Source organism: Leptonotus elevatus, chromosome 2 (genome assembly GCF_054856555.1).
Source record: "Leptonotus elevatus isolate MCC_2025b chromosome 2, RoL_Lele_1.0, whole genome shotgun sequence".
Taxonomy (NCBI): Eukaryota; Metazoa; Chordata; class Actinopteri; order Syngnathiformes; family Syngnathidae; genus Leptonotus; species Leptonotus elevatus.
In genome coordinates this window covers 24,570,213-24,598,112 of record NC_141240.1, presented here as the reverse complement: position 1 = coordinate 24,598,112, position 27,900 = coordinate 24,570,213, and the positions used below count along the sequence as shown (strand labels likewise).

The 27,900-nt window shown below is 38.6% G+C and overlaps 1 protein-coding gene across 2 annotated transcripts in view; it reads left to right on the top strand.

Annotated features, from left to right (window-relative positions):
- The window catches only part of prkcz (protein kinase C, zeta), a 59,712-nt gene continuing 31,812 nt past the window's right edge, over positions 1-27,900 (top strand). Inside the window, exons 1-7 of one of the 2 annotated variants that reach the window (XM_086068616.1) lie at positions 1-242; positions 2,968-3,089; positions 3,684-3,773; positions 4,074-4,124; positions 22,375-22,460; positions 26,672-26,803; positions 27,638-27,728. In XM_086068616.1, the coding sequence (XP_085924742.1) occupies positions 166-242; positions 2,968-3,089; positions 3,684-3,773; positions 4,074-4,124; positions 22,375-22,460; positions 26,672-26,803; positions 27,638-27,728 (649 nt within the window). In that variant the 5' untranslated portion in view covers positions 1-165. Of the gene's footprint in view, positions 243-2,967; positions 3,090-3,683; positions 3,774-4,073; positions 4,125-21,273; positions 21,347-22,374; positions 22,461-26,671; positions 26,804-27,637; positions 27,729-27,900 lie in introns of those variants that run through there. The other variant, XM_086068617.1, reaches the window with a different exon arrangement.

Genomic DNA, 27,900 nt, shown 5'->3' with positions numbered 1-27,900 from the left:
CTCCGAATGTTATCTGTACCCAAGAAACTTCCAAGTAGTATGCCGAGTTTACTTTCCTGTGTGTCACGCACAGAACGGAGATTTATCATCGACATTTACCAGGCGGCGGTTCAGGACTGAAAGCGGTTCGAATTGACCGTCTTGGGAGATTGACAAAACTATACAATGCATATGCTAGCCTCAAACGGATCCGTAATGGACCTGCAGTCTCAGTCGGTGAAAGTTAAAGCGCATTACTGCGGGTAAGTGACAAGCAAAAACTAATGGTAATGTGTACAAGCTAACGCCATCCATTATTATGTAGCGGTCCAGCAACAACGGGGAAGCACCTGTTTTACACAGACTATTGCCAGACCATATGAAAAACGTCTCTTATGAGGTTTCAAGAACAAGTGTTTTGTGATTTGGGAAGCAGGGATTCTGTACCACTTTTATTGGTTTCTGCTTGTTTGGCTTCAACTTGTTGCCGTGTCAACTGCCAAATGCACTTTGTTTACTTCATTGGAGTGTCGCTGTCGCCTGCAAGCTCAGGGATGAGATGAGTGCTTAAATTCTGAAGACATTTTTTTGATCACACTTGGTTCAATAGGTTGGTTTGTGTGTGGGGGTGCGTGGGGGGGGGGGGGGTGTAAACGTCTTTCCGATCACATCACTGTCTTGGTGAAAAAAGACAAAAAGTGTTGCAAGATATGAATGACAGGAATGCATGTGGATAATTTAAGATTGACAGACACGCCCTTGCATGTTTAGGGGATGCTATGTGCAAGAGGAAAGGTTCGCACAAAAAAAGTACGAATGTGCCAATTACAATTTACAATACAGGACACGTCAAAGATTATTGAGATTATTTTGCAATATGGTATATTTATTATTACTATATTTGACGGTAATGACAATTGAGCAATTTTCTGTTTGTCCAAGTGGTTACGTAGAGTACGTCCCGTGAAATAACCACTATTACTAAAGTGAGTTACTGTACTCACTAGGGGTGTTAGAAAAAATCGATTTGGCAATATATCGCGATATTACAGCGCGCAATTCTCGAATCGATTCAATATGCGGCCGAATCGATTTTTAAACGTAAATTTTTTATGGGAATATTCAACAAAACGTTTTACTTAGGGTTAGGATTTACATATTAAGCATGGAAGAATGTTATATTAATGGAACATTAAGCCTTAATATTTTATTTTAGTGCTGTTCAAACATGAAACAGACTGCAACCTGAATTTTTAGATAAATAAATACATTTCCATACAAATCTTACAGTGTACATGTACAAGTTTACTGATTCGTATTTTCTAAATTTGTGTTAAAAAAAATTGCAATAATCAATTTATAGATTCGTATCGGGATTAATCAGTATTGAATCGAATCGGGACCTATGAATCTTGATACGAATCGAATCGCCAGGTACTAGGCAATTCACACCCCTAGTACTCACGTACCATGGATTACTGTAATAATCATGCCTAATTTGAGCAAGATTCTTGTGATCAAAGTACGGAAGTTGTCAGCGATTATTTCCTCCGCCGATCAGTTTGGAAAATGGTCAGGGCTGACGTTCATAAATGTTAAACCTGTTCAATATTTATACTTGCAAATGTGTTCAATCAATGCAGTGGTTTAGTAGACGAGGCTTAAAATTGTCAGTGGTTCTTATGTTGGTATTTTATTTATTTATTTATTTTATGTGGGTTATTTTAAGCACTAAGCAATAAGCAGTAAGCACACACATGCTGAAATAGTATATACAGTGTTCTTATTCTTCGTATACTGTTTATTAGCAACGTGACAAGATTCCCTAAAAAAATGACAGTTCGTCAAAATACAGATTCTGGTTGTAATAAGTACATCAAGTTGAGCACAACGCACCACCAATTTTGAAAATCGGATGATGAGTTTTGGAGAAATTGAGATTATTGTGTCTTTTTAGGAATGTTTTTGTCCATCCAATCAAGGCAGATGCAGGTGGCCATTCTTGGAGAGCATGAATAAAGATAAGACGAACCCCACTGTTGCGATTGGTTTCCCATCAGTTAAATTCCGTCTGACCATGATCGGATAGAGACAGACTTTTATAGTGGGGGGAAAAATAATTAAAAGTTGCTTTTAATGTGGGTCAGAACTGTAGACGGACAATTATTTACTCCCAATTCCAACAAGCATGTTTTCCAACTGTTGAAAAAAAAGGGAGAAAACCCACGCAAACATGGGATGAACATGCAAAAAATGGACATAATATGAATATCTGAGCATGTCCTAAGCAAATAAAATTAAATAGGCTTTTATTTGAAAGAATAAAAAAAACAATTTACTAATCAAATTCCCTATGGCAATATTGGAAACTGTTTTAATTTTAAATAAAGAAAGTTGTGGACGTTTATGAAGCGGTCCGTGGCGGGAAAAAGGTTGGGGAGTGGGGACCACTCGTTTATACCACTTGTCTTGTTCAGAGTCATCCATCACTGGCTGGAGCTGAAAGTGATCTATGTGAACCACTATACTACCAATTGCGTAGAGTGTCCGAAAATAAAATAAAATAATAAAAATAAAAAGTGAAACTTTTGTCTCTGCTAGCTGTCAAGTAGCCACAGCGGAGTAGTTGAGGGGGAAGTGAAAAAAAAATTGGATTATAGGGCTCAAAGATCATCTTGTTGATAACCTGTAACGTTGTCGTGCATGACAAATCCCTGTGAGCGCTGCACACACCTGGAGCATACACAGCACACTCAACGCCAGTGCAAGGGTCACATTCTTGCAATTGCTCTATTACTTATAATTGCAGATACTTTAAATTCCAAAACACAAAGGGACATGCTAGCTTGACCGCTACCTTCAACTGGTTTCAAGTATGACTCGCGCTCAATAAAAGCCAAGAATTGATCCGAGAGTATGGGAAGATTCAATCTTTGTGACCTCTACTCCACACAAAGAAGTGACCCAACCACATGTGTGTGCATTCAGAGACATGTTGATCACAGACCTGGCTGCCACTTCAACTTTCGTGGAGCTTTGTGAGGAGGTGAGGACGATGTGCAGCCTGACCAGACAGCAGCCCATCACACTCAAGTGGATTGATGATGAAGGTGGGTATGCCTGGCGGGCAAATAGTGTCTAAAAGTTTCACTCTATTTTACATTGAGCAAGCACATTGCTGTTAAAGTCAGTGTCACTTGAATGTGAACAAAATATGGCTGAATAGGGAGATTGTGTTGATCAAAAATATTTGGGAGGGTCCCTCTATTATGGACACTTTCTCACTCTGACAAAACATATATTTGCTTCATATTGCCACTGGAATGAATGAGATGTTTGAATTATTTTAAGAATGTATTTCCTCCCCAAAAATAGCCTCTGAGCAAAAATACCCTTGATAGAAATACATTAGAACTTTTGCTTTATGTAGGCCTACCAGCCATATAGCCCAGCCTGTGCAGGGCCCCACAGTCTCATTTCAGATCAGAATGCGACAAATCCAAACTTTTCAACTGCTGTAGTTCACAAAGTCATCAAGCTTCCTCTTGATGTACACATTTTGACATGATTATTTTGTTTTTTTACCATAAAACGGTTGAGAGTTACAATGATGACAAAGATGGCGAGGGAAGAAAAAGGATGTTTGTAGTCCCATCACGATTAGACATGATACTGATTCACTTTTTTTGTGTGAATAATTGCAGGAGACCCTTGCACCATCTCGTCTCCGCTGGAGCTTGAGGAGGCTTTTCGTATTTACAATCGAAGCAAAAGATCTGGACTGCTGTTGCATGGCAAGTTAACGACAGATTTAGTTGATTCTAGCCTTTGTAAATGAACAGATTGCACATCATTTTTGTCAAATCTAGCTTTTGAAAATCATTATTATATCAACTTCTGTTTTTATGTCATGTAATCAGTAGTAAGTCATCATTTGATTTGCTTATTGTTTATTGTTTATTTTGAGCCTTATATCCATCCAAATTTGACGTATTGTTTCAACTTCCAATACGCTGCACATCTGTTGGGTGGATGAAGCGGAAACTCAAGTAAAATGTTTACTTTCTTTCTCACTCTGCTTTTTTTACCCGCAGTCTTCCCAAGTATTCCTGAGCAGCCTGGAATGCCGTGCCCTGGAGAGGACAGTGAGTGGAACAGTTTTCGCAATCTTTCATTCGGAAATGTGGTGTGTACAAACATACAATTCGTACACCTGTGGTTTACTCAAGGGCAAGAATGTCAGATAAACTGGAAGCTTTTTATTATTTATCTTAACTGTTCTTTTTCTAGGGTTGAAGGATTTTGCAACATACTGTAAAGCACTGATTCTTAAAAATAACAAATTGATTGTGATGCTGGTGTGTCACACACTACACTTTATGGATTTCTGAGAACATATGTCCTTGCACCTTGTACACAAGGCTTCATGTAAAAACATAAAAAGTAACTTTACCTTTCAAAAGCATGTGCATCTGAGGAGCTATGCAGTTGAGAATGTTCAAAGATGGCTATATATCAGTAGTTCTTAACATCGTTGGAGGTACCGGACCACATTCGTTTCATATGAACATTGACTGAAGGAAGTGTTCCTTTAATTTAGCTAGCTAGGCTAGTTTGGCTGGACTAGACTTGCCCAACTTGGCATTGCAAATCATGCAGTTAGGACGCTGACTCCCATCACTCTATATTTATAGAGCACTTTTAAACAACTAACACTGTTTTCACAAGATGGAACCCAGGGGTTGCAGATTCAATGAAAACAGCAGAGGCCCCAGAATTGAACCCTGTGGAACACCATCCATACGATGCCTTATACAGTACATGTGAATTCATATTGCACATATTCGTCCACCCACATTCTTTTGTTTTTGTTTTTTGCTCAACATAGTATGAATGGATTACAATAATAAAGAAATCACACGATTTAGCGACCTGTCCGACACGACAGCTACAAGTCGACTACTAATTGCACCAAATTCCCTGCGGGACAGATATGTCAAGTAATGTAGCGTGATCACCTGCAGCCCATGATGTCCAAGCGGAGGCGTATCATCATGAATCAGGGTTGTGTGCCTTGACCTCTGTCAAACCCGTGGGGTTTGATCAAACCCTGGTTAACAACCACTGATATAGATGCCTAACAAGTGATGTGAATATACTGTTAACCAATCATATGCGTTATTGGCTGTGTGTGTGGAATTATTGGATTTGCATACACATGCATAATGTCGCTGCTATAAGAAAAACAATTACAGTAATTTCTGGACTATAAACCGCTACTTTTTTTTCACTTGCATTCGACCCTGCGGCTAATACAAAGGTGCGGCGCACTAAAAAGGAAGCACAAGAGAGTCAGGCAGAGTGAGCCCAAATACAGTAGGAGAGACAGAACGAGACAATTTGCGCTCTCATTATGGAAAAGAAAGTAGCGGGAACCCGGTGCGGTAACATTAAAACACCTGCAGCTTATAGTCGGGTGCGGCTTATATGTGTAACAAACTCGAGTATTCCCCAAATTTAGCTAGCACGACTTATAGTCGGGTGCGCCTTATAGTCCAGAAATTACTGTATGTGCATTTTTTTATTTTTACATTTTTGGGATTTCTGCATTCAGTTTCATCCCAAAAACACATAGCACATTTCTGCTTTGACGTCGTAGCTTTTGGCACAGGTGCACATTTTGATCAGTATTGTACAATCCGGACCACCTTTTAGCAATTTGTCTTTAGTTTGAGAAATGCATTTTTGTAGCGTTGACAGATAACAATATCCTTTTGGTATCATCCAAGTGAATGGCAAGTGAATTTTATAACACTTCTACATTATATAATGCCCATTGATTAATTGTGATCATGTTTTTTTTAGTGGCCTGAGGCTTCCCTGCCTTGCACCAGACGCTCTGGCATAGCCCCCACCCTACCACCACTACCACTAGCCACTCCCATCCACCCTCCCTCCTCCCCATGGCTATGCCCCCCACCCCCGCTTGCTCCCTCTCTCTCTCTCTATCAGCTGTGTGGCACCGCTGTCTCTCTGGGGAGGAGCTTACAGTGCTGCAGCATCACACAAGACAAGCTGGCGAGACACAACGTACGAGAGAAAATCTGGGAGAGCGATATACATAGCAGCTCTTAATGCACAAGGCAGGCTTTCTTTTTTTTCCCCTCCCCTTTATTCTATTTTTGGCCATGGTGAAAAATGGAAACGTTTCATTAAGGCCAAGAGAGAGGGAATTAAGCTGCGTGGCAAACTGTCAGCTGTGAGGTTTGAGCAAGCACCCGTAAGAAAAGAAGAATAAGAGGGAGGCAAGGAGAAAATTATTATTATTTTTTTTAAAAGGGAGGGCTTGCCAGAGAGTGGGACAGCAGTGGATGTGGATGTAGCAGGGCATCGTCGCCGGTTCACCTCTGATACATACACGCACATACACAGACACTTAGCCTGGATAATGTGCTGAAAGAGGTGGAGGGAAAGAAAGAAGACAAACCGGTGAGATATCATCTATTTGTATACTCCATCAATTCATCCCTCATCTTTCAATATGGGAATAATTGCATCACTTCATCTATCAAGAGACAATGAATTTGAATGATATGCTTGCTGGTCTGTGTGCACGCACGACTGATCTCTCTCTAGTCTGCATCCATCGTTAGCATGTGTGCTAGATTCAACCGTTGGCCGAGTCACGCATTGCAGGCGGGAATCATGTGCAAGCAACCTGCTAGTTGTGTTAGCATGCATGGCTGATGCCTGTTTTTGTTTGACTTCTGTCACTGTGGTCTTTCTTCACAGGGTTGCTTAGTTGATCGTTAACACTCAGCCATTGCACCTGATGAACATTGTGACATTGCGTTGCTGTGACATGCAGGGATTGTATTGGTGTAATGAACATTTTTATGGTTTTCAATTGTGGTCTCTGATTGTTGGAATCTGAGATGTGGCTATAATGCAGTTTGTTTATGCATGTGGTGGAGGGAAAGGAAAGCGCATATAGCATCAAACCAGATTTGATTTAATTGGTTTTTAAACACCTTGTGCACTTACCAGGGTCAGAGCCTCTTTTACATTGTGGTTGTAACATTTGGAAAGCTGATTGTTGGTTTGCAAGCGCGGATTGCATGAAAAAGATTGCTGATTTAGCTTTGAACCAAAAACACAAACAGCAAGACAAACAGAGAAGATTTTGTTGGTCTCTCTTCTCAGTGCAAGAATCGCTCTCATGACAATATGTTGAATTTTTACCACAATTGGTTTGATACAGGGTCCTACATGAAGCCATTTTGGATTGTGACCCTGTTGGGCCACTATAAGCCATGTTGCGGTGGCCCTCTCAGAACCGGCACTGGGCCTGTTTATTCATGATATAATACGATAAGTTTCAATGATTATTTAATTTTGAGCATTTTTATACTGTTATTATTTGAGCCTCTAAGAAAATGTATTTACTTCCACCCCCACCTCCCCTTTTTAAAGGGTTTTTGCCATATACAATCAAACTGAATATTTAACATTTGACATTTTCTGGGTTTTATGAAGGATTTAACCTGATTTAACAGTGATTACAATTTAAACAGATTAAATCAAAAACATTGAACATTGAATATTTAAAAAGAAAAGATATGTTGAGTTCATCGTACTGTATTTATATTTATTTATGTATTCATGAAACTTGTACTTCCCTGGTTAGGACAGCATCAGTGAACTTTGGGTGGCCCAACAGTCAAGTTGTGGCTCCGGGCTAACGGGCCACTGTTAAAGTTGTGCCCTAGTTAGTTAACGATATCTGAAGTCTTTCTTGAAAATATATGGAATGTAGCCATTCTTGCTTTTGTGACATTTATTCACCTGTCTATGTCAGTTGTTTTTTTAAATTACACAATGAAGAACTCCGAAAATAGGGGTTTTAAAGAAGGCTTCCTTGCTTGGTAATTTTTTTTTAATTTTTTTTTACTTGTATTTGTTACTTAAGTCTGTGCCAAATAATATATTTCCTCTCCTTACTTCCTGCTTATTTATTGCAACTCCTGGCTTTTGAAGGGCATCAGTGACAAGCTAGGATGAAGTAAGCTTAGCCTGCATATTGTGTTCACAATGTCAAGGATTTATAACAGCCCTATAAGTGGCCACAAAAATGCGGCCACATTCCACTAACATAAACGTTTTGGTGCTGATTTGCATTTTGCTTTGAAGATGAACCTTAATATTATTATTGCGGACGCATTGGGCTGCTTTGAGCTGTAGTGTGTCAGGTTATTTGTCATCAAAGCATATGAGCTTTTGTAGGTCTGCCGTGTGTCTGTATTTAGTTTCCCTTATTACAGCTTTGCTTACTGGATACTAACCTTGTCATAACATATTTTACTGTAAATACTGCTTTCTGGAATAGGTCGGCAGCCACATCTGTCAAATGTATTGAATGAAAAGACCCACAAAAGATACAAAAGCAGATAAGCATCATATTGTTTGTTGATTGAAACACTATAATAAGAACCTGCATAACCTGCCATCTGTAGCAACAGTATTATGTAATGTACCAAAAGGAATTAATCACTGAATTGAAACTGGGACTAAACCAAAAAAAGGGGTGAAAATAAAAAGCTTCTAGGCTAGTAGTTGCCTTGGTATGAGCATAGTACATTGTGACTGTAATTACTCACATGGGGTGTTAAGATTTTGCTGATTTGATGCTTTACCATGGTGCCAGTAACAAAAAAAAACAACTATTTTGATTGCGATTTTTCAGCACACGCTACAGAAGGTGCTTTTTAATGGAGACTTGAAAGAGCGTTTTAAACTGTATTTCAGTGTACCATCTGGTTGTTTGTCTGTTTGGAAACCTGTAATCACTGACTTCAATGCAAACACTATTGTGTGATTGAAAAGGGTTTGGGGTGGAGGACAGTCACCAGTCAGGAGGCCGACCCTTAATGCATCACATGCTGAAGTGTCAAAGTGTTCCTGTGATGATTTATTTTACTCGGGCACATTCCAGGCACACCTGAAAGGCAGACAGGGAGGGGTGGGGATTGCAATGGGCATATTCAATGAAGCCCACTTCATGTAACTGCTTAAATAGTATAATACAGCTATTCAGATTCAGATATGGAAACCTTTTCCAAATGTGACTAGTAGGGGTATGAATTGCCTAGTACCTGGCGATTCGATTCGTATCACAATTCATAGGACACAATTCGATACCGATTAATCCCGATGCGAATCAAAAAAATTATTATTGCGATTTTTTTCTCTCAAATTTAGAAAATACTAATCAGTAAACATGTACATGTACACTGTAAGATTAGTGTGAAAATGTATTTATTTATCAGAGAATTCAGGCTTATAACTGAGCCACTGCATTTAATAAATAAGTTGCAGTCTGTTTCATAAAATATTAAGGCTTAATGTTCCATTAATATAACATTCTTCCATGCTTAATGTGTGAATCCTAACCCTAAGTAAGACGTTTTGTTGAATATTCCCATAAAAATCGATTCGGCCGCATATTGAATCGATTCGAGAATTGCGCGCTGTAATATCGCGATATGTTGCCGAATCGATTTTTTCTAACACCTCTAGTGACTAGTATCATATTGTACAAGATACGCTTTTTTTTTTTACCGTGACTATTTTTTACTGTCTCTGGCGTGTAACCTTAGTCTCATAAGTTATTCAATATAATTGTTCTCTCTGTTTCATGAAAACATGAATGCTCTGTAAACATTTTTGACAAACTGAATCAGTACTGTATGCACCATTCTGACATGCTAGCATTTTGTGACGTGCACCAATTTTTGTTTGTGCTACGCTGAGAAATATGAAATAATAATGGCAACAATTCAGAGGTGATAAATATTTGTTGACCAACTCTACGTGGGTTCTTTGCAGTCATTGTGAATTGAAATGAAGAGGAGATTGAATTTTGATCCATCCATGTTCTTGTCTTTGTTGGGGCCAAGGGTAACTGTAGCACGTTTGACAGGTGGAGGGTTACACATTGGACTGGTCGCCAGTCAATCAAAGAGCACAAAAAGACAAGCAGCAATTCACACTTACAATCACACCTATGGACACTTTTAAAGTCTTCAATTAGAAGCATGAGAAGAACAAATCCATACAGAAATACTATAATGATTATTATTTTTACCGTCATAACTAAAGACAGTAAAAATAATAATCATAAAGGTGCCCCAGGTGTGTTAGCAGCAGTGTGTAGGAAACCTCTTGTAAAACCAACTATGTGAGTGAGGTAATGGCCTACAAGTGAGAGTAGAGTGGTGATGTGCCCGTGTGCTGACAGAGATGACATGATTGGTGCAGGGATGCGCACTGCTAACGGGATGTTGCTGAGCATCAGTGTTATATAATAACAAGGGCTTGTGGATGGCCAATCCATACATAAATATACTAATTGTTGTTTGAGGATGTTTTTCTAAAAGGAAACCTGTAAAATAGCAGAGCTTAGTAGTGGTCCAACTTTTCCACTCCAGTGCTGTTATGTGTATGCTAATGACCATTACAACACATGGATAGAAAAAAAACAGAGGCATTTGTAGTTGATAAAGCAAATAAAATTAGCGTTGGAAGCGGCAGAAATATGTACTGTATGCTGGTTGGAGTTACATCACAAGCAACCATATTAGGCGCAACTCTAATAAATATGTGTGATCAATTTAAGCCACATTTTGCAGTATCACCGAAAATTATGTAATTCTGATCATCATAGGTATTTAAAAAAAAAAAACGTACTCGCCTAAAGACTGTTTTTGACGGTCGTTTGTCAACTAGAAATGTTTGAGATTTGTAGCACGTGTACTTGCTCGATACGAAAACTTTCAAGCAACTATTTGCACAAACTAACTTCAAAACAACCACCGCTGCATACAAAGTGCTGTACATGGAGCAACAAATGTCACACAACAAGGCAGTTCAAACAAATTAACCCACCACATCCTATACATTCAATTGACATGAATAAATCATTTCTATTGAAAACCTTTAATTTAAGTCAAGTCACATTTATTTGTATAGCCCTTAATCACAAACAATCGCAAAGGGCTCTACATCTCCTACCCCTCAACCAAGCAAGGAAAATGCCAAATCCCCATTTGGGGTGGAAAATAAATAAATAAATAAAACCTTGAGAAAGCAACACAGATTTCCAGGAAAACCAGGCTGCAATGGATGCCGAGTGGGCAGCATTTATCACATGATAGAGTGGAGCTGTTAAATGTTAGTTAAAACACCATAAAAGTCCATTTAATAAAGTGGCCTAGGTAGACACCTTTGGGGAAAGTGCTTCTTCCTCTGCTATTGTCCTGGTTGGTCTGTGCAGAATCTGCTTAATCTCATTAAATAGACTCTCATGCTGTTTTAGTCAACATCTATAGTACCATATTATGTGTGAAATGTTGCCCACTTGCCAACCATTTGCAGTCTGGTCATCCAAGAAGGGGAATTCCCTCTATCTGTCTTTCCTACTCAAGGTTTCTTCTGAATTTGACGTCAAAGTGCTCTCAGGAATGAATAGGCTCACCTGTGTTCTGATTTGGGTCACGTGACGCTCGCGATGTGAGTCCGAGGCCATGTTGACGTCAATTTCATTCAAGGGATAAAATGTCTGATTAATCTGCTTAATTTTCTCAATTCACAAACATAATATTATTTCAAATACTGGTACTGTGCTTAGACCAATCGTAGTGCGATTATGTTCTCTGATCAGCTCATTAACTAGCAAGTATTTAGAGGGAATTGATCTCATATTCATAGGACAGATTTTTATGAAAGTGGGCCGATCGGTGTTATTTGTCACCAAAGTATTCCTACTAGTAATATTAATAAGATGGCTTCATCTAGAACCGTCCTGTATTATATTTTGAGCAATTGTAAGCCCGGCGGGAAACTAACATACAAACTAACTAGCTTGCTAACCTTTTTGTCATGCTATAACACAAATATTTTTGTATGAAATTTGTGTGGCTTTTCACAAAAATAATGAAGAAGCAGCAAGCAGTAGAAAACAATTTCCAGAAATGAGATACCACAGAAGAATTTCCTCGCCGTGCTTGCTTGCTCTACTTGCAAATGTGCTGCTCAGTAGGTGGCAATTAAGAAAACGTATGTCAGCCGTCATTTGCGGCCACATTTAATGAGACGTGATGAGCATGCACCCAGAGTCCACACCCATAATGCTCAACACACCTCTTGACTTACAAGACTCTCAGCTCCAGAAATAGCGCGAGTGCTTTTGTAAAGTGTCGAATTCTCCCTGCTGCACTGCAGCACACCCACATATTTTTCTCAATTCGACTCATGATGACGTTTAGCATGATGATGATGATGAGTAGCTAGGAATGTTGCTACAGCACATTTGAAAGGGAATAGTATCTGGTTACTATAAAGTTCAAAAGTTTTCAATCATGCGTCAGATGAGTATAACCTCTACCATTCTTAATTAGTCATCATTTAGTCCCATACCAACATACTGTATATAACAATTAAAAGTTTTGAACCAATTCTATTCACACTGTGTTTAATCATAACAATTATCCTTGGACGCACACCCATTGTAAAAATACCAAAACAACTGAAAAAAACAGCACCAACAAACCTAGCTAAATAACATGTGTATCGTATACTTTATCCGTGAAACATTATTCAGATTTCACTGACAGGAAACAATGATCAGAAATAGTAAAACAATACACCTGAAAAGTCCTTTTTAAGTAAGCAGAATTCTTGGACTACATTTGGGCAGCAGTTGATTAGCTTCCCATTATAATGCACATGGAGAACACGTAGACTCACATGATGAATTTCTAAATAGCGTAAAAAAAAAGCATCACGTCATTAAATTTGCTCTTCTTTATCTTTTGTGGCTTCCGCCTCTGCTAGCTGTTGAGAGCCAAATCCTACCACGAAAGGACAAAGATACAGTATAAGCTTCATAATGGCACCACTGTGGGGTCTTAAAAGAAGTATTCATGCATCTTCAGAGCTGTGACACTGAGGCAGGAATGCCTCAGAGTTTTGTCACCTGCTTTTGCTACTATTTATTCATGATTCGAATGATGTGGTTGTGAATGACAAAACCACACATAACCCCTTCTCCACAGTTTAACACAAACTTGTGACATGATCTTTCAAAATCGGTGAAGAGGGAAGAGGGATGGCAACTGCCTGACTTCAGCCTCCGAATATTTTGCCACCTGTAAAGCTTTCACGACAGAGCTAAATCCGTCAATGGCGGTTTTGTTATTGAAGCGTTGACTGTGGCACAGCAGAGCGCCCATTGTTCTACCCCAAACACTCTGTGCTTTGTGTATTCACCAGAATAAACCTATTGGAAATGACAGAGGCACACTATGACAGCACTGGGTTGGTTTGAAAATGGCCTCGAGCTGTGCTATAGCACAGAATCACAACCAGGAAATAAATGGATTTATTCAGTTATTAGAAAGTAGGAAACAACTCCTTATCTTTGTCAAATGTTGGACACTAGTTTGTAAAACAGGATGTGGAAGCTTTATGTTTAATTTGGCTTTTTTTGTGTGTGTGTGTGTGTGTGTGTTGATGGCTTGTAGTTAGCATCTTTTAAATTCAACCAGTTTGCGTGCATTTGGTAACGCACCCGTCCTCTACAAACATCCTCCCTCCCAGCACTCAAACAATGTTGATGCACCCTGTGATGTTATATGCCACTCAATTGACTACCCACTACAGCTGTAATGGCTTGGATGATCCAGTGGCCATGCGGACGATTTGTTTACAGTGTGGAGAGCCTGCCATGCAAAGGGGAAATTTCTCAAAGCAGTATCATTTTCAACTCTCTTTATATTCTAGAGTGAGAGGACATCCTATTTGTTGTGCACTGAGGATTCCATCAGTTTTCAGGTTCAAGAGCAATTGGATTGATAGTATTGAAGAACGGTAACCTTTAGTCAGCAAGAGACGTGTGCCTGCTTGAGCAAATAAAAAGTTCTGCGTTGATTTCTTTGCAAGAATTCTTTGATGTTTGCTGCTGTGTCGTGGCACCTTTCTTGCTGAATCTTAATGATGACCTCGTGAATGCAGGGGTTTTCCTAGCTATCAATCAGGCAGAGGTGGTATCATCCTGATCCTGACTATGATGGGTGACTACCGATACCAGGTATCGTATTGGTGCCAATACAAGTCTTATTTTAAGCTATCAGTACTCGCGGCGGTGACCTATACTACTATCGGCCGCCCGCCATTTTACAATCAGGGACTGGAAATGAGAAATTATATGAATACAAAGTTGCCATTAATTTTGCCATTTTTTAACTAGTACATATTAAATTGTAAATATAGTTCAGCGTTGTTGTAAAACACTATTATGTTTATTGTGCATATACTGTGTTTTTATGACTTTAGCGGTGGGCTTGAGCGTGCCACCTCTGCCTCCCAACCAGGAAATGGGCATGTGCAACGTTTGCTCCGTGATCTGTTTCTTCTTTGGTACTTTAAAGTAAAAAAAAAAAGAAGAAGCTGTTTCTTTTTTGGTTGTTGCTTCAGATCTTTCCGGTGAACTGCTGTTGATATAGCGCCTCCCTGATGGCGCAACACTGCAACTGCAGTTAAAATGCGTTGCTGCATAGCTCAATCAACACAGCTGGAGCTCTGTGTTGAGCGATATCAGTGGCTCAGGCTGGAGGTGGTGAGCAAATTAGGGGGAGGTGGCCGCCTCTGAATTTTGTACACAGGAAAAACCCTGGAATATATTTGTATGACACACTTATACCACGCACAATAAAAAAATCGAACAAATTGAAGGACCAGTGAGTAGATCCTGATGCCGATATTGTGCTTGAAAATTGATTACATTGAATTCAATTAATAATAATTCTCTAATATAAAAATTAATATTGAATGGGACATAATTACATGTGCTTTTTGCTTTTTGAGGCAGTTTTTGCGGTATGTAGCAGTGTTGCTTGGCAACAAGTCATGGCCTGCTGTTGTGCTGTGTAATAGTGAACAATGCATGAGTGTCAACGAGGCAGTCAGGCTCACATTAAGACTTATCATATTTACAATCACCTTGGTATATTGGTTTACTTACATTTTTATGCTTACACTCTTGTCTTGTGGAGCACAATAAAATATGAGTATATTCAAGAAAAATAGCGTCTAAATAGCAGAAGTGATGCCATACATTTTCCATTGTATCCAGACATGAAAGTCTGATGATCATTTGTTTTAATTGTGATAAATAAATGATACATTTTTAACCAAAATTCCACTAAAACCAAATCAGCAGCCTCTTTTATGTTCTGATTGGGCCTTCATTGATGTTCATTGGCACATGCAAAGTTTATACGAAGACATTATTGGAGCTGTACATTTGGATTTGAATTGTGTAAATTTGATATGATGACAAGCAGGACATTATGGCTTTAAAGGCTATAACGATTTAAGTATTTCATATCAGTCGATATTGATAATGATTGAATTTCTATTATTTATTTATTTTACTATTCAAAGTGAAGACACAAAGAAAAAATTATGAATTTAGATAATTTTATTTTTAAATAGTTAACTTTTAATAAGGTCAACATAACTATGAAAAAATCTAATTAACTGGTCAATATATAGAATAAATGAACACCTTTTTAAACATAATGTGCTTAGTAATGCTGGGTGAGCCAAAATGTACTCTACATATTTTATATCAGTATTCTTGATCATTATTCTTTTTTTAAACTTATTTAAAATAAGAAAAACATTGTAATTTATTCAAGTTAAAATAAAAAACAATTAAATTGATTAAAGATCAAATTAAATAAAACAGCTATAATGAGCAAAAATACCATTCAAAACATTGGTATTATTACAAATTTTCAAGCAACGTATACTGTTTCTGTGTACATTATAATAGGACTACTTTATCTTTTTAGCGGTCTCATTATTGTCATAGGACATTATTGTTTTACTTGCCTGTGAAGTGGGATGCTGAGGGTCAGAGCTGGCTTACAGCGGAGCTAGCACACCCTTTACTTCTACACCATATATCCATCCAAAGGTGTTTGATTGTCGCAATATAATCTAATTGCAACAGTTGCACTGGGGCAACTGGTCATTTTATCAACTATATTTTCTATTAATATTGATCATGTGATCACAATACATATTGATATTGAATTATTTTTATCCAGCCCTAGTGTGATGCCTATATATACATTGGAGACAGTTTTCACACAGTAGCAGTGGAAGTTTGTTGTTGTCGGCCTGTTGCAGTGTTTGAGTCTTTGCATTATGATTGGCCGTAATGTTGACCAGTGTTCAAGTGCCTTCACCTATTTTTCTATTTCAAATAACTGGGTTGGAAGTAAAGCTTTAAGTAAAACGACTGGTGTGTTATCCTGTTTGAATTTGGGTCATATCGTTGGCCTAATAAAGAAACAATATTCTTAAGAACCCTCTTTGGCTTGTAGAGAGCTTTTAGAGCAAGATCATTTCATGTAAAGACAGTCTCTATTATGCAATTCCCTGCTGTGTTGAGCTTTATGGATTGCAATTCATTTATCTCACAGGCCTCCCTTTTCTCTCTGACACATCTGAATGGGTTGCCCATGATGTGGCGGCCTCTCAGGGAGCTGTTTATGAGCTTTTATTGTGTCTACAATTAGAAGCTCATCCATCCCTTGCACAAAAGAATCCTAAAACTCTGGACTCATTTTCCCCTCCTGCCATTGAACAGTAAAATATATACAGTACAATAGTCAGACCCTCAAGGTGCAGATATTGTTCATGCTGGAAGTTAAGGGTGCTTGTATGACTGCATTTGGAGTCATTTGTGTTCAGGAAATGTTCAACTATTACTATACTATAGCAATACATTTTACAGTCAAACAGACATCATCATTTGTAATTATTACAAAGAAAATGTTAACAGGCATTTTTTAGCATATTAACGCCACTGCTGTAATTCTGAAATGTTATTTTTCATTACACATGATTTAGAAATCTTTAATAATATGGATTTCTCTATGCTCGCCTCTGCAGTCATTCTTTTCCTGCTCAGTATACATAACGAGCTTTTTCTCTGGGTCCTGGCAAAATGTGTGTTTTCAATGAAATTCTCTGATGGAACCATGTCCAGGGAGAGCGTTGACGCCCAATCCCTCAGTTTTTCTCACTGGAGTCTTAAAAAAAAAAAAATGCACATCATAATGTATAATGTTACCTTAAGTCATAGTGTTGAATCAGAGTGAAAGGCCGATACCGCTGCTTCTAGCTTGACTATAGAGTCAGTTCCTGTTTGTGATGATAAAGGAAAAAGGTTAAAGGTCACTGTGATAATGCTATTGGTCCAGCTTAGAAAACAACCTTCCCAACGTCACTGTAAAGGAATGTAGAAAATGCTTGCTCAACCTCCCCGGTGCACTGGCGAGGCAAATAGACAGAAATGTGTCCAAGATTATGTTTGGCTGGGGCCGTGTAGCGCTGCATGTGCCTGTTATAAACTAAGCAATACCTTTTTGAAGAATTTCATGAATTCAGTTTAGAGCATAATGGTTTGTTCAGAGTTTCTTCATTGCTTCTCAAAAATGAAATGAGTATTTTGTGCTTAAAAAAAAGAACATACTGTACTTTGGCTGCACCAATGAAGACTTGTTATTAATATTCGATACCACTATCCTGTTTAGGTTCATGTTGAACCAAGAGCCAGATTCCCAAATCTTTTTAAACCTGAGAATCAGTATTTGGGTACTGATTAATGCAAAGGGCTACTAGTTTGATACACACGTTTGAAATAACAAATTTGCACAAATAAATAAGCATGTTCTACAAATATTAATTATTAATAATATTTATCTATATGATGACATCGATCATGTTAATGGTTTCTTACAATAATTAGGACAACAACACTTTATATCAGGGGTGTCAAACTTATTTGAATTCAGGGGCCGCTTTCACTCAAATTTGGTCTCAAGTGGGCCGGACCGGACCATTATATCTGTGACTAATTGAACTATGAATAAGGTCAAAAATATTTTTGGTTGGTATAATACCACATACATTCTTAAAATATTGCCATTCATTATTATCTTATTGCAGAGTAATCTGAAATTTCCTATAAAATGAGCGCAATTTATTTTATAAGAGTAAGAGCCAAATTTCAGAAGCGGTCATCACTGCACCTTGCAGTGGACAAGATCTGCAACAACAGTTCATTTTTGTGAAAAACTGAAGCTTGTGTTCTGTCCTCACGGGCCAGACTGGATGCCCTGACGGGCCAGTTCTGGCCTGCAGGCCATATGTTTGAAACGCTGCTTTATATTTATAGATCTCTGCCAATGTTCAGATTTTGAAATTACGGTATTGCCTTTACTGTATATGCCATGTGATTGATTGGCAACCAGTTCAGAGTTTTGGGCCAAAGTCAGCTGGAATAGATTCCAGCTCGTGGCCCTAATGAGAATTATCACTAAGGAAAATGGATGGATGGATTTTAGAAGTTTATAGTAGTTTATGGATAATTTTCTGTAAGTGACCATGTAAATGAGGGTGGAGGGGATTGATGTGTTTTGCTTGATTATTATTTCATTTTTAATGTGATAGTTGGTATTGTTTATGTTTAGAGCAAAAACACCTCATTCCTTTCCATGCTAACAAGTTTTTGCTCGTAAGCATGCCTTTCTCCAAATTACTAATGCCTTTAATACAGCTTCAAACTCTTACCATCAGACCAGTTATCTTGTGTGTTTTGTATGTCTTTTGATATTGTCTACCAATAACAATAACAATTGGTTAATTTCTTTGTGAGCAATTCCATATTCAGTGGGCGATGAATAATTATTTAAATAAAAATAATTATTTCCTCCTATTGTATATTATTTTTTGTTGTGGGCATTGACACTGAATACAATGATTTCCATGCCTTATAGTTGAATGTGGATGGAATGCCTCATCATCATTGTCACATATTCCGAACCTGTTATGCCATCTTGTGTGCATTATGGTGCAACTGCAGTGAGGGAATGTTCAGGAAGTCCCTCTTGTTTGCTCTTGTAATGAGTTACTATTAGTAATGCTTTATAGTTTATGTTTGATGCCCAGCTCACAAAAGTGAGTACAGCTCTCACATTTCTGCTGATATTTAATTATATTTTTTCATTGGACAACACTAATTATTTAATTAATTAATTATTATTATTATTATTATTATTTGGTGATGACAGAACACAATCAAACTTCCAATCACTCAGTCTGATACCACCGATAAAAACACAATCAAGCCAGGGGGCTTATTTCCATTGTGGTCCTAAAAGTAGTTACTAACACAAAAGTAGTCTGTGTACAGCTTTACAGCGTAAATTTATTGTTGCCAACCAATCACGGCTTAGCTTCAGAAAACAGGTGAGCCGCGATTGGTCGTTACCTGAGCCTTAAGCAACTGTGATGTAGTTTTTAGTTGACAGAAAGTGGCAAAATGGCCTCCCCCCAGAGATGTATAAAAACGGCTAGATTTTGCTACTTAACTTCAAATTCCAAAAATGCAATTAGTTAATCAGAATACTGTTGAGAACATATTATTGTAAAGAAAATTTTAGAAAAAGACAGGATTGATAGGAGGAGGACTGCAGGAAACGGGCATCCTGGGCATGAACCCTTTAGCTACATAAATGCAATTCACACTGCTTGTCTATCTCCAAGTCAAAGGTAGCGGGTGTGGGGTCAGCGTGAATAATTGTGTCGACATCTTGGAAGGGCGTGCTACTCATTTACCAGTGATGAAATCACTCAGCTTTTAGCCAGGGTGGAAAAGGAGTTATTTTGAGGACGCATCATTCAGATTTTTAACACCGATCTTGCAAAATGAGAATGGAGACATACTGTAACCTTACCGTACTCTCAATAGATTCTACTAGTTTGTATCACTGCCTATGTCATCTGCTATCATTGTGACTGGACATCTGTTGTTTCAGCTGCTCTCTGAAATGTGTGTATTTAATTTTTTCATACACACATTTTATAAGACTCACTGGCTTTATCACAAGAATCAAATGATCAAAAAATAAATGCTAAACACATTTTAAAGTAAATACATTTTAACATGACATTAATCATGTGTTTTAACTATTATTTCAGTTTGGATGTGTTTTTAATTCATAAAATAATTTAAAAAATTAACGGATAACAATAAGATATAAGACGTGGATATTATATCAGGAGGGCTTCTGTGTTTGTTGTGTAGTGTCTGCTGCTTGGTTCATTGAAGTTTCACACCAGGTGGATGTTGTGGTGAAAGTGAGCAGGGACTAAATATGGATGTGACTGCTTTTAACGAGTGTGTACACGTGTTTTCTATTAGATGATGAGTTGAAATGGAAACAGTTGATTCATCCCTGTGGCAATTCCAGCAGTCAGACTGATCAATAACATTACACAGTGCACACACGTCCTACACACACACACATACACACGGCCTTAAAATAAGCCTTTGCACATATGCAACCAATACAAGTGAAATACAAATGAATTAATTACAGGCTATTTGCATATTTGCAATGATATGACTTACAATCAGCAAACCACTAAAGACAAAAATAAAGCAGATTTGGACACAAACTAGAATTAGTATTCATTGTCTTGCTATTAGATCTGCGATCTTGTATTGAATGTCATTTGTCAGAAAGAAAACATGGACCACTGTATTTTTGTGTGTGTTCATTAGACAGCAGGCTTCTTGCTTGTTCATGGAGGATGACGAACAAACAGGTGGTGCCATTGTCCAGACCCAGAGGATCACAGTTCATGTCTCGCTGCAGAAAAAAAAAGATCATTAGTTGTTGGACAGAAAGGTTAATACTGTATGCTTCCTGACTACTGATTAGGTGCCCTTGAGCAAGCCTCCCTACGACCCCCATCCCCCACTTCCCCAAGCACCGCACCCAATTGCCCTTGGGCTCTCGGAGCAGGGACAGAGAGTCCCGAAATAACCCCATATGTAATTTACGACAGGTATTTTACAATATCACACAGTATGTCCCCTCACGACCTAATGCAAACTGGCACATTGCTGCCTTGCTCTCTCAATAACAGAAAATTGTGTATTTCCTGTCTTTCTTCACCCCCCGCCCAGCCCCACCCATATAATCATCATTATCAGGGAGGTGGTCATGCTTTTGTGAACAGGAGAAACAATTTCTGGAAATGGGTCAAGCCCTTGTAAATGTCCTGTTGTGGGTTGTAGTAGTCGTAGTACCACCCACCTCTCATGCTATGGCTCCCCCCATAAGCTACTGTACTAGAATTGCACTAGCCGTCTGTCTCTTCTTCTTCTTGAAAGTCTCTGATGAGAAAATGGCAGGCCCGTTTGCACCGACCTTTGCATCTGGAGGTGTAGTATTTTTTTTTTTCTCATTTCATCTGACTTTTCATTCCGTGGCATTCTCACTCTCTTTTGATAACATCGCTCTAAAATAGGTCAATGCATCCCTTGCTCTCAAGAAGGTAATGCTGTAATAGATCAGCTCTTCAAAGGCATTTCTTCTTCCTTTTCTTCCTTTGGATGATGTCAGTAACAAATAGGAATTCCCCCCACCCCCAAAAATATAGGCTCCATATAATTGTCCTTTGAATTGATAACCTGTTCTTTTTTGTCTTCATGGCTATATAGAGTCTGGAAATTCCATTTATTTTGTGTCCATTTTTACAAATTTAAGGAGGTTTTACAGTGCTCAGCAGGAAGCAATACGTTTACTCTGACTATCATATCATCAGACACCTGAAAAAAGAGGATTGACTCAGACATCAGCAAAATAGCCAACCAGACTGAAATCCATTAGTAGTAAGCCACATGTGGAAAGCAGCTTTTAAATAATTTGTGTGAATGACCAGGACGAACAGTAGCCTTATGTGCTTTACCCAACCAGATCACCTGGAGTTGTTTTGGTTTTGGTTTGACCCATTTTGTGACAGGACAGTATACCAGTGGGCCCCAACCTTTTTTCCGCCAGGGACCCTGCTCATGGTAGTACAGATTTTTTCGCGCATTGTTAACCATTACTTTTGGGCTTCCATACTCGGAAATGTACATTTAGCGTGTGTGAAAGCCTGCTCGAGTGTGTGACATCATTACGTGGTGTGGTGCACTGCCTGCTGGATTTTTTGGGTCATCTCATGGATCTAACACCTATCGTGAATTTTCCCATTCAGCTTGAGAACCGCAAGTTGTGCGAAATTATTAAAACACTGACCAGTTAGATGTTTACATTCAACAGTTTAAAGGTCAGATTAAGTTCACATTTTACAAATGGTTATAGTGCATTTTAGGCTGCTGCTGATTTTAATAGTGTACCTCAGCCCTCGCATTTCTCCACCTTGAAATCATGTTGCTCCTCTTCAACTATGTCATCCCTCCTCCAGAATCGATCTATCGTCGAGGAGCCAGACGATGGAGGAAACTCTACCTGGTCAACGGGCACCTCTTCCAGGCCAAGCGCTTTAACACGGCAAGTCGCTCTTACACATATACATTGTTGACTGTTATTTTGGGCTACATTCAGTGGTATTTTGAAAATAGAGCGTACTCTTGATATTAGGGGTGTGAATTGCCTAGTACCTGGCGATTTGATTCGTATCACGATTCATAGGTCACGATTCGATTCGATTAATCCCGATAAGAATCTATAAATTGATTGTTGCGATTTTTTAAACTCAAATTTAGAAAATACTAATCAGTAAACTTGTACATGTACACTGTAAGATTTGTATGAACATTTATTTATTTATCTGAAAATTCAGGTTGCAGTCTGTTTCATGTTTGAACAGCACTGAAATAAAATATTAAGGCTTAATGTTCCATTAATATAACATTCTTCCATGCTTAATGTGTAAATCCTAACTCCAAGTGAGACGTATTGTTGAATATTCCCATAAAAAAATTGATGTTCCAAAATCAATTCGGCCGCATATCGATTCGATTCGAGAATTGCGCGCTGTAATATCGCGATATATTGCCGAATCGATTTTTTCTAACACCCCTACTTGATATGGTGTTCATTGCATACAGTAGTTAATACCAAAGTGACCTTGATAAGAACTTGTCAGTCAGATCAACAAAAAAGTAGAGCCTCAGCGGGCACTGATTTGGGAAGTGTGTTCATGACTGTGGAAGTTCCACAAAACGTTTAGTACAGCTTTATTTGTCAGCCCCAGGCCAATTCCATCCTGCTGTATGATGTGTTTTTTCTCTAATGAGTTGTTGGATGATTATTTCATTACGGGGAAAAATGAAGTTTAAGTAAAACTCGTTAAGTGATGTGAGTGACAAATATGGACATTTGTTGGAATAATGGAAACGTACATTACTTGTGTTAATGTTTGTTTTGTTATTTATAAAAAAAATACATACATGAAAAATGTGTACAGTATCTAAAATTTGAATAATGATGAGTCAACAGAGTGACAAACAGGAACAACTAAAACCTCTCACTCCAAAAGTACTGTAGTTGATGCAATATTGTAACTTAAGCAGCCAACCTCACTGCATTTACTATATACACTACTGTAACCATTACAAAGAACAAATGACTGCAGAACACATTGCTACAGTAAACTATTTCAATTACAGTGTTATTTTGCAACCCTAATTTCTAGTGTATCTTTAATTAACCATCCTCAGCTGCCTCAGTGTGGTCAACTGCACAATCTGCCATAAACATATACTGGGTTTGAATTCTTTATTGAATGGCAAGTACAGTTAATTTCTGGACTATAAGGCGCACCTGACTATTGACCATTTGCACCGACGTCACGTGATCACATGACTGCCCTATGACGGAGGGCGGAAGGAAATGATTGTTGAATGGAAGTGGACGTGACCCGGAGCGACTTAGTGACTTAGCGACTGTTATTTTACAAATTAAAAGTTATTATTGCCCATAGAGCCATGGAATCTAATACTTCAACCGAAGGTCGCCTGTCAGTCGAAGTCGCACATTTAGTCGGGACTCATATAGCGCGATATTTACTTTAGTTGGAGATCGCTAGTTTGAAAACAGCCCCTCACCTTCTGTTGCATGCTGTTTTTACCAAGTTAATCAAATCGCCGACTTTGCCGGAATTCACAGCGCACGGCACGACCTATATCATTATGTAGTCAATGCCATCTCTTTTCATTGCACCAGGGCTGATTCAAAAACTGCGCTCACACCGGGGGACAATATACCTCGTAATGCAAAGGTAAACCTAACTTGTTTATCATGCTAACTGACTTATTTTTACACAGTCCGTTCTATATTGAAACGCTGTGATGATGTTATGTTACTACGTTTACTATCGTAGTGGCAAGCTATGCGCTAATTTCATGAATATGACTCCGGCTCCAGAGTGAAAAACTCCAAGCACAAAGACAAAATCCCCCATTAATAAACAGTCAAATGCACTTAATAGTTTTGAAAAAGGTGCGTTTTAAAACTAAGCCGTGTGTTCGTGCAGTTGGAGCGGACGCTAACTATCTGGCTCATTTATGTGATTTAAAACGCGCAATTCGACCCCTGTTACAATCTTTGTTAGAGTGTACGTTTATTAGTCAAATGTATGAACATTTATCTACTAATTACAACATTTATCTTATAACCTCGCAAAAAATGATCGCTGCAAATCCGTGAATACTTTGTGGGCTGCCAGTCCTTTCTGTTGATTGCTGCTATCAATCGACGTCTTTTGTCTTCATTAGTAGGTATGCGATAAAAAGCAACATTTGGTTTACTCCTTTGTGTGTCTGTACAACCGACTAACAAGATATGACCATCTTATAAGATAATCAATTAGATGAAGGACTTTACACTGTACAAGATTCAATAGTTACAATACAGGCAAGTGGCTCTTTTGCCGTCCAGTGTCCAATTTGGGGAATAATTGAGTTTGTTACACATATAAGCCGCACTTGACTGTAAGCTGCAGGGGTTTTGATATTAACGCACTGGGTTCCCACGACTTTTTTTTCCATAATGAGAGCGCAAATTGTCTCACTCTCGTGCTCACTTGGTTTGTTTTGCTCTGCCTGTTGCTCTTGCGCTTCCTTTATAGTGCGCCCCCTTGTGATCTGATGGATAAGCTGCACCTTTGTATTAGCCACAGGGTTGAATGCAAGTGAAAAAATGTGTGACTTATAGTCCAGAAATTACTGTAATCAAATCACTAGTCTTGCAAAGCTAGCTACTGTATCTGAAAATGGATGCATATTTGAAGGTGTCAAACACCACATTTGTATCTAAAAGCAAGTGTGTGATCCCCTCATAATGTTATTTGTAGTCTGCTGTCTGCTAGATGACGTACTCCACTGTGAACTAATCATATTTACGCCAATATGTTATGGGACAGCACTCAAAAGACATTTTGCTGTAATTCTATGAAGAAAAGAGGGTCATCTTTGTCTTTATGTTCTGTATATTTGTCCTTGACTTAAAAAAAAAAGGCATAAAGTGGACCTTCTATTTAACCGACAAATGCAGGATAGGGCTCGTTCGTCTGTTGTAGCCGATTGTCTGTTAAACTGAAGTTTTTTTTTTCATGGCATAAAACCACCCAAAAACGTACAAAATTACTGGTTTATACTATTTGTGGCCTGAAAATATCCAGTACAGTACAAACTTAATGTAAACAACAAATATGTTTCAAAATCAAATCTAGAAACTGTTTGAAAAATGTCAAGTTCATCCACACTTAGCTCACAGTCACTGTTGCTTGGGAGGGGGCATAATAGTGTGCAGCTGGTCGCATTCATGTGATGCGTTGGCTTGTTTGTTTCACCTCCTGGACAAAAGCAATAGCACGTTTGAGAGACATGTACAGGAGCTCGCTCCTTTAAACAACAGCCTTAGGTACGAATAAGTAGATTAGTAGTGGAATAGTAGTAAGACGCTCCTTCTGAGCTGCATGCCTTTGGTCATGCTAAGGTATTGTCCATGCACTCCTTTGCCTTACCCAGAAAAAGAAAAACACTGGGACACCATTAAAAATACTCCCAACCAAGTTTAAGATTTGAACTCTGAACTTCTCGACTGTCGGGCGGATGTGCTTACCAGACCTTACATTGTATTGTGATGCCCTATTATTCATTCAATTAGATTTTTACATTTGTCAGTTTTGATATACCGATTATTTTTTCCCCAAGAAGACATTTTTACGTAGGTTTTTGCATGGTCTCATGAAAAAAATGCGTGTGTTGTTTTTCTTTGACTAAACCGGTGTAAATATTTGTTGGGTGCAGAAACAAGTTCAACTTTGTTTGTAACATGTTCAGTATATTTGTGCATCATCATACTCCAGATCTACGTAAGTAATCCAAATTATCTTCTTAAATGTTCATACTTTTTTTGGTTTTGTTTACATTACAGCTCTCTGGAGGAAACGCAAATACTGTACTTTATAATTGTGCTTTGACCCATTTGCATTTTGAAACAATAAATAAATCTAGATTTCTGTTTTTATACGGCGGGTTTTACTACTATAACCATTTCAAGTTTTGAGACTAAACAAAGTGTTGGATCTGTATTTACTAATACAGTAAATCTATTCATTTATTTTCCGTTTTATACTTCGTAATTATGTGTACGGGCATAAAAACACAAATGTAGGTTTGGCGGTGTAATTGTCTTATTGTTGTCGATTAAAAGACTAAACCGTCACTGTTTGTTGTCCTGTGTGTGACCCACAGAAAGCCTACTGTGGCCTCTGCAGTGAAAGGATATGGGGGCTTGGCGGGCAAGGCTACAAGTGTATCAACTGCAAACTGCTGGTCCATAAGCGCTGTCACAGACTCATCCCTCAGAACTGCCAAAGGCTTATGGTAAGTCAGTCCCTTGTTCATTGCGGATTTGCTCACGACGACTGTACAGTTCATGCAACTTTCAGCTTCTCTGTATTAGGAATATATTGAAAATAAATAATCCATCAATCCATTCATCCTTTTTCTGTACTGCACATCGTCACTAGGGTTTTGCGTGTACTGGAGCCTACCAGTTGATTTTGGGGAGAGTCGGGTTATCATCCTGAACTGGCCACCAGCCAGTCTGAAGTCTATTATATGCTGCATTAAAGTGACGCTTGTCAAGCAGCGGTATACAATAGCTACACGGACCGGCATAGATCTCTTGTCAGCAACCATCTTTGATGGCCACTCTACTTCTCAGTTGTTTTCAGTTATCTCGCATATCCTTGTTTTTTTTTCGCATAACGTAGCGATTTCCACTAGCATCATTGTTGCATTCAGAAATGGACCCAACTTGCGACAAAGACATCCTGTCGCCAATGCTTTCCAGACCAAAACAGATATCAAATGAAGCATTTGAAGACAATCTTGTCACTTTGTTTGCTATCATACCGAGCTCTTGATCACTGCTTGATGTCTTTATCTTCTGTCTCAGATAAGTGACTTTTGAAAGCGACCCTGATTGAATGTAATGATTCATTGCACTTCCAGAGAAAATCGCACATTGGAGCAGCCTCTCTAGTGTAGACTGTTCTCAGCACCTCTTTGAATACAAAACGTCCTTTTCGTTCCTCATTGAGATTTTTCCTCTTCAACATGCTTTGCCATACACTCATTCACCGGCTTTCTATTAACACGAGGCGATGTTTGTATACATATTTGGCGGACAGCGTTTTTCATTTTTTTGTTCAGGATCCAGCTATGCCATCTCAGGAGCCCCCTTCAGATGCAACGAGTGAAGAGGTGGACCTTCCACTAGATGATACAGAGGACACAGATGGAAGTAAGATGAAACTTTACTTGCTATCATTTCAGGATTAGGAGTTATAGGGAGTTTAATGTAAATGAAAATTGAGGACATAGTGAACTAATGGTTTTGTGGGGCTCATGTTAAGAGAGCCCCTGTGAGTTGACCTAGTTCAGAGCATGCTGTGGCTTGCTGGACTCTAGCTCCC